Below are 8393 nucleotides of genomic sequence, written 5' to 3' on the forward strand. Positions count from 1 at the left end.
CAAGCGACTCTTAGTACACTTAAGACGCTCAAAGTTCACAAATAATTCCACGAAGCAAAAACGATTTGCAAACCATTTCCCTGTTGTCAAATCAACCTGGGAAAACACTGGATGCAGCAAAAATGAAAGATATTAATGCTGGGGATTTCCCTAGCTAAAGATTCAGTCCTCAAAAGAAAAAGAGAAAGAAAGAGTGCTGGAATCTTACAAATATTTTTCTCAAAATGTATTTAATGGAACGGGGAATTTACATAAGAACAAAAGCTCTGAATGGGATCCTACGTATCTTGAACACTGTGAGCAGCACCCTGGAGATCTCAGTCCCTCTCAGCCAGACAGACCAAATGAGTATCCACCTCTGATTCTGACAGAATCCTGAAACAGAGCAAGTCATTTCAGCTGCCAAAACCATGAAAAATATATGCAGTAGTATAATATGCATTTGACATATCCAAGCCATGTTGCATCATTTGACGAATATCAGTACTGAAGCGAATGACTGCCTTTCTAGAACTGGTTTCCTGTGTAGAGCAGAGACTGCAGAGCTCTCAGTGTAGAAGAACATGGTTCTTCTTCCACCCACCTGAATTTCGGATCCTCTGCCGTGACGACGCCTATCTCCAACTCAGAAGGCTTGAAATCGATTGACAGCACAGTTGATAAACAAGTGATCGCCGTCTGTGGATGGAAATGTTTTATTAGTGCAAATGTACATTTTTGGCTTTAGGATATATACAATATACATATCAGTCCAGCAACACACCCTAAAAACAAAAAACTTTTCTTTAAATTTAAATTGTTTTATATAATTTTTAAAGAGCAGATTGTTGATATAACCCTTCCTTTTTTCATTAATTTCGAAATATAAAACTTACCAGTACTCCCTGTTTACAAAGAAATTGTGTAATAAATCAGGAAACAAGCTTATATAACCAAACCTTTCTGTAATATCTTTAACTACATTATTGAGCAAAGCAAGTTTAGAGGAAGTTGATATTTCCATTCCAAAGAAATTGTGCTACAGTGACAAGACACGGATCTACTAAAAACCACCCTGGGAACAAATGGTTAAATGTAATTACAAAAAAAAAAAAAAAAAAACGTTAGTTCTGAGAAAACTTTTAGCTCCACTGGCTTTCCAATACTACTTGGTTTGTCATCTAATGGACTGACATTAATACATTTTAAATGTGACTTAAGTGCCTGAAATAAAACTGGGGCCACTGTTTCACAGACAGGGCTTAGCCTAAGCCAGGGTTAGGCCTTAGTTCAATTATTTGAGGTATTTAAGTAGCTTTTATAAACATACTCTAGAAAAAAAACATTACTGGTGTGCATCTTGAGACAAAACAATGTCACTGACATATTTTAAGATATGTCAATACAAGTTACTTTAAGTTAAAACAGCTCAAATCATGCATTTTAGTCTAGGACTAGCTTAAGCCTTGTCTGTGAAACCAGGGGAAAATTGAGATTGTTTCTCATGGGGATGTAAGGTATTTTCAACATTTACAGGGGCTAATCGGTGATTTTATTGCCGTCCGAATCCAGAATGTCAGTGTTTTTCTCCCACCACCCACGTAAAAATCCCCGGTCGAATTACCTACTGTTTTTTGACAAACGGCAAAGTCATGTGCTAATTTAATTGCTGTCTGAATCCACATCTCTGAGTTTACAAGCGGAGATCAATTCAAAAATCAGTTTAAATCCTTTTTGACCACTGCAGAACACCGTACAATAACTGTTTTGCTTCACTGTAATTTGCTGGCATTTTAAATATGTGCACTTTTATTACTGAAATTCTGTGAAGTATTTAAGTAAAAATATTAGAGCAATACATTTATAAAATGTATAATATTATATGCAGTTATATACATTGAAAAATATAAACCAAGCAGCTTTGTGATTACCCCATGTAAATAAGAGGCTGCATTAACTTAATTTCCATATTTTTAAAATGACATCCATCATTTTGAGATCAAATGCAAGACAGAAAACCATTTCAACTATAGCATGTCTATCTTCCTGTAACAGGAGATTTAAATAATCACATAATAAATAGAATATTACTTTCCTATTATTAAATTAAATATGAATTTATTCATATGATTCTAAGCATATGACATTTTATTCACAGCAGACAATCATGTGATCACGTGAGCAGCACGTTGATCACTAATCTCACTCCTCCACCATGAATTATCATTGAGGTGCCATGCAAATTTATTTTTTACAGACATCCACGTGAGAAACAATTACAGACCAAATAAGGCTAAAGATTGCATAATGTTATCTTTTTTTTGTACAACAGAGGTGCCACAAATATACAAAAATAAAAATAGTTTTTAACTCACTAGGTATTTTTAATTATATCAGTGATAAATATGGCACGTTATCACCTTACTTTTTACGTAAAAGCGGCATGACCATTGTAACTTGATTTTGTCAAGGCTTCCCGTCATTTTAGCTGTACAAAAACAGTTTGTTATGCTGCTTGATATTGCAAACTGTTAGCTACTTGTTATCATATTATTTTAATTTAGCATTGTAATTATGAACACTGGTTTTTAGCGCATTTACTGGATTTTGTTATTCTTCCAGTTATTTGTCCTTTAGCGGCAAATGATCGGACGTCTCGGCACATTCATAGAAAAACACTTACTTCCCTGTTGAAAAATAAGGTGTATAAAAGCATATTTGCTGAAATCTGATGTCTAAATGACAAAAATAACATTTTTACCAGCAGCATACTGCTAAAATTAAATTACAAGCTGATATGGGCAATGTTAGCAGCTGGAATCAATTCTGATAAAGCTATATAGAAATGTCTTTGTGAATTGTAGACTGTTCTAATGTACCTCAACTGTCTGCTCAAAGGTCCAATCGAGTTTCTTCTTGACTTTTTTCTCTAGGAAGCTTGTAGCCTCTGTCTGCTTGACTCCTGCAGCTGTGGCCTTGAACCCACAGTAATAACCTGCCGGGTCACACTTGTACACCTGCGGCCCCAGCTCCTCATCCAAACCAATCACAATCATGCCTGAAACAGAAACTTAAAAACTTAAAGAACTTTGCAGGGAACAAAAATGTGCATAAACAGCCAACATGCAATGTTAAAGTCACCATGAAATCAAAATGGACAATTCTTGTTTTTTTTTTATGGAATATTGCAGTATTTATTATAAATGATTTATCTGTGCACCAGTGTTATTTTACTTTTTATTTTAGTTTTATTATAGTTTTTTTAATATTTTGAATTAGATTTTATATTTTAATTTTTCATGTTCATTTTAGTTTAATTTTTAGTAATTTCATTATGTGCTTATGTCATTTTATTTATTTATTTATTTTTTAAAATATTGCTATTTAGGTTGGATTAATTTTTAGTTAATTTTAGTTTTTAATTATTTCCATAATTTTAGTGCTTCAACAAACTTATTTTGGTTTAAAGGCAAGGATACATTTTCTAATTTATGTTTATTTTTTTAAATAATATTTATATTCTATTTCAGCTTTATTTCAATTAACAGTTTTTAATAGTTTTAGAAAACGATAATAACCATAAGATCGGCAAGCGCTTTCCTCTCAATAACAAAATAAACACCCAACAAAATTGAGAAAATAGCAAGCATTTTTTTAATAATGTAAAACATCTGATCATAGCAACATGGACATGTTTGCACAAGCTCTGCAATTCGGCACTCTAGTAAAGTTGCGTCACATTTATTTATATACCACTTTATACAATAGATCGCTTAAAAACAAGCAGCTTTACCATATTAAACATCAAAAACAGTGTCAGTGTCTCATTTAATCAGAAGTACAACTTCATTTTCTACTATAAAGCTGCTCTCCAGTGTGTTCATGTTTTCACTCACGGACGTCTGACCTCGACGGACTGAACAGAAGAAATGAACCAGAAAAGATTTCCACTTGAAAGAAGGCGGAGCCTCCGCGCACACCTACCTATTACGTAATCGCCATGGACCATTGGTAGTACGAAAGTGTTTACCAGCCGTAGCAAACTTTTCAGGAAAGTTTGCTTTGGCAAGCTGAAAACTAACTCCTAAAACGAACTCCAAACCAGTGTTAATTTTGACAGCAAATTTTGATTTAGTTTTAGTTATAGTCTTTTGACTAAAATGGCATTTAGTTTTAGTCATATTTTAGTCATCGGAAATTGTTTTAGTTTTAGTCGACTAAATATCATAAGATTTTAGTCGACAGTAGATTTCTACAGTAGATTTAGTCAACTAAAATCTAATTTAGTTAAATTGTAATGCATTAAGTAAGCATTTCTCAAACAATACACAGATCCAATACACTGATATACATCTGATATTCTCCAAACTGTTTATGTTCACTTAAGACAACCAACTGTTTAAAAACGGATGGTTTTTGACCATTCAAGCGCAAAAAGACATGAAAGAGAGCTCAATTCAGTGCTTTTCAGGGATTGACACACTTATCATTGAGGTACTATTATAGATTTTGTTTAAAATTTTGATTAAATTTGATTTTTAGTTTTTCTGCTTTCTTTTTTAGTTATTTTAGTATCAGGTTAAGCTAAAGCATAGAAACTTGATGAAATGAAATAACTTTACATTTTTAATATATATATTTTTTGTTTCAGTTAACGTTTATTTAAAGTAATTAAGTTTTTTTATGGTTTTAGGTTTAGTTAACTATAATAACCATTATACTTGTAAAATATATTGAATAATGTGTCAAAAAATGTTCTTAGATACAGTAGTTTACTATGAATTAAATAGAAATTAAATTAAATACAGTTTATTGTGTAAACAAAGTAACAATAATGACCAGTAAAAGTTAATAATTATATACACTGTGACTCTTATTTTGAAATGTCTGAGGTCTGCACTAGGCAGGTTGCTCATTAAAGTTCAGATAAGGGAGATAAAATAAGCATTCTTACAAGCGTCTAAAACATATTACCATATAATCATCGTGTAGTAAACATTGTCATAATTCATCAACATTAGCTTATATACAACCGCATGGCATAAATGTGCGCTATTCATTGATTGCACAGCAGTCAGATGTGCTGCTGCACTAGCCTGTAGAGCGCGCAAAAGCGCCGCATTTTCCTGTGGTTAGATCAGCACTTCACACTTCAAATGTGCGCATCTTCCACACAGGACAGCAGTCCTGACTAGATATCTTCCCAAATCGTCCCTCTCTATCATTTTCGTCTCGTTTTTATTCGTTGACGAAAATTAGAGTAGATTTTAGTCATAGTTTTTGTCATTCAAAACGCATTTTTATTTAGTCATCGTCTCGTTTTCGTCCGTGAAAAAATGTCGTTGACGAAAAATTCAATTTCACTTGAAGTATATCGGGGCCTTAAAAACCGAATGTGTCTGCTCAATTCAGCGTGAGTCGAACAAGAGTTGCAGCACAGATCAGCAGCGGGAGTCACGTGCCGAGAGTGAGGCGAGCTAGAGTGAGTAACGTAAAAGCACCTTTTTGGCAGTATTTTGTCATTGTACTGTTTTGTTGTTGTATTTTTCACTAAAAAATATTAACGAACCCACAATTCAAGCAACTGCCACCCCTGAATTGCTGCTAATTTGAAAGGGAAAGTAAAATGCGCATGGCTGCACAAGCATTCATAAACAATTTAAATACAAGGTGATCACCTCCCGGTGATATCGGTGTTACCACACATTGGTAAATCAGTGGGAAAATTTCCTCACCGCCACATCTGTACTCCAGAGTTGAAATACAGATATGATAACGGCCATTTCTTTATGACATGTGCTGTAAGTGGTAGACCAATAACAACAAACTAGGCTATCTGACCAATCAGAGCAGAGCAGGCTCTCGGAAAGGAGGAGTTTAAAATGACTGAATCCTTCATCAAACCCTTTCAGACACTGAGAAAAGAGGTGAAGAATTTTCTCTTACTATGAGAAAATTAAAGTGTTTTTTGACCTTGGATGCATGTAAACCAATAGTAGGAGGACTTCAAAACAAACTTTGGAACCTTTAAAATAGCATAATAGGGGCATTTTAAACTACTTTATAAGCGTGTGTATAATAATTTAGCAAAAAGTGTTCACTTACAGCAGCCGAGCGGCCTCATCTCGGCATTTTGTGTATAAACCTGAGAGATGTCAGCGATCCTTTTACAAAGCATGTCTACTGGAATCTCATAACCATACTTGTACTTCCAGTTCGCCGCCTCATAGCGAGCTCGCTGCACCTGAGACCTGCTGTCAGCTGAACATAAACACAAGACAATAATGAGTGCATCAATTCCAGCAGACATCATGAAAAGAACAATGTGGATGAGATCTGTACCTGTCATTCCTGACATCACACAGCCGATGTTCTCTGTGATTCTGAATAAATGAGTGACAGTGGAAGAATCGAGCAGCTTGTCCTGGAAAATAGAGAATGTCTCAGTTCACCAGCATCAGAAGAACTGAGCTTACCAGTCACATTAATTAAAAGCCCCCTTTTAATTAACAAATTGAATTAAAAACAATTTAAATTAATGTTAGAATGCGTTTTTTTTGTGGGCAGGTTATAATACCCCCTCCAAGCAATTTTGATGGAAAAACGGTACATGAAAGCAGACTTACTGGGACTTTTTTCTGTGTGACGACTACCGCACAGTCTTTCCCCCGAACAGCAACTGATGTCAGACCACCCTGGTTTATGGCCTTGAATGCATATTCTGTAGGAATTAAATTAAGTTATTTACTTGAATATGTAACGCATGCTATTTACTAGCAAAGCAAATGGATAATTTGGTACATTACGACAAACTGATATAAATAAATACATAAAATAAAAATATCTTCTTACGCTATTAGAAAGAAAACATTTTACCATCATGCTTTGACAGTTGAAACAATAACTGTAGTAACTACAGTATTTTGAGGTTTTGTGTATTTTACAATGAGCCTTTTATACAAAAGCCCTTAACGGGATGAAAAATAAAACTGCAATACAACTTTTTGAATTAACAGAAGACTATGATTTACAAGAAAAGACCTGGAGCTTTAATAATGCCAAGCTGTTTGTAAATTTTTACACGACGCTATTTTGGCGGAAACTGCTGTTGCCATGGTAAATGTTTGTATGGAAGAAGCCATAAACTACTTAACCAACAGATATGTCAAGGCAGGTACGTCACTATTGCATTAGAGCAGTTAACACACACTTATAAGACACTGTGAAATTGATATCTGTAAATGTGTTTAATTAAATTACTACATTAAACATTATTGAACCGGTTCTCCATCATTCACTCTCTGCTAGTGCTAACGGTCTAGCTAGTAGACTAAATAATATGACTTTACATAAAAAGAAAAAATAGAAAAAACACACATTCAGTTAAAAAACATTTTATATGACAGATATAATAATAATACCATTTCATAATAAGCCATTGCTGTAAGAGAGAGTAAATGTGAGCTGAACTGAAGCGACATGACTGTGCACTTACTAGCTGTTATTCAAGTCAAATCAAGTCTTCCGTACTCACCTACTTGATAAAGTCTTCCCTCCGGAGAAAAGATAGTGATGTGACGGTCAAACCCTGCGCTAGAACCCCGGGACATGTTTATAATAAGTTTATTAAACGTAAAATTGAAAAAGTGTTGCAGACTACACTGAATAGCAACATGCAGAACGAATGACCCGGAAGCAGTGTGCAGAGATTGTTTTTCCGGGTCAGCATCGGACGCGAAGGTGCGCAGTCATTCTATTATTATTATTTTTGATAATTTAACTTTTTTTTTTTACACTTTAAAGAAATGTTGTATAATGTATTTGCTTTCTTAGTTGTTATATTACACGTTACACTGACCCAAATACAAATAAAAAAGAAAATAAATAAAACAGTATTTTTTTGAAAAAACATTTTCTGTATTCTGACATGAGACTCCAGTCACCAGTCAAGCTGTATTGTTTTACAGTGGGTCGACCCCTGTTAAAAGTCAAAAAGCACTCTTAAGTTCAACTAACTGCATTTGTTATAAATTTAACCTATAGGCATACAGTACACTTCATTTATTTGCAATTAACATGCAATTGACCCTTCGCAAAAAGACTGACTTCCATAATATTTTTTTTCCTACTATGGAAGTCAATGGGGCACATCAACTGTTTGGTTACCGACATTCTTCAAAATATCCTCTTTTGTGTTCAGCAGAAGAAAGAAATTCATACAGATTTGGAACAACCTGAGAATGTGTAACTGATGGGTTTTAAGTATTCTTTTAAAGTAAATATACTCTCTTTAAAAGTTTGCTAAAGTGTTCACAGTTGTGTCTTGCAACTCAACTTACTAACAGCAGCAATAATAAAAACAAAATACGTTTACTTTTTAAAATGTTTTTCCAGTACTCTAAAGGCTTTACAAA

The 8393-nt window shown here is 34.1% G+C and overlaps 1 protein-coding gene across 2 annotated transcripts; it reads right to left on the minus strand.

The window, feature by feature from the left end:
* Positions 1-211: 211 nt before the first annotated feature.
* psma6b (proteasome 20S subunit alpha 6b) lies at positions 212-7723 on the minus strand. 2 transcript variants are annotated; one of them, XM_051876442.1, is made up of 7 exons: positions 7514-7723; positions 6606-6700; positions 6322-6403; positions 6085-6240; positions 2859-3037; positions 584-678; positions 212-375 (listed from the first exon to the last, which is right to left on the minus strand). In XM_051876442.1, exons 1-7 carry the CDS (start codon positions 7587-7589, stop codon positions 318-320), a joined length of 741 nt encoding a protein of 246 aa, XP_051732402.1. In that variant the 5' UTR covers positions 7590-7723; the 3' UTR covers positions 212-317. The 2 variants fall into 2 exon arrangements, with proteins under 2 accessions (XP_051732402.1, XP_051732403.1); XM_051876443.1 differs by having other exon boundaries at positions 7518-7683.
* Between the last annotated feature and the right edge of the window lie 670 nt (positions 7724-8393).

The sequence above is a fragment of the Ctenopharyngodon idella genome, chromosome 20 (assembly GCF_019924925.1).
Source record: "Ctenopharyngodon idella isolate HZGC_01 chromosome 20, HZGC01, whole genome shotgun sequence".
Lineage (NCBI taxonomy): Eukaryota > Metazoa > Chordata > Actinopteri > Cypriniformes > Xenocyprididae > Ctenopharyngodon > Ctenopharyngodon idella.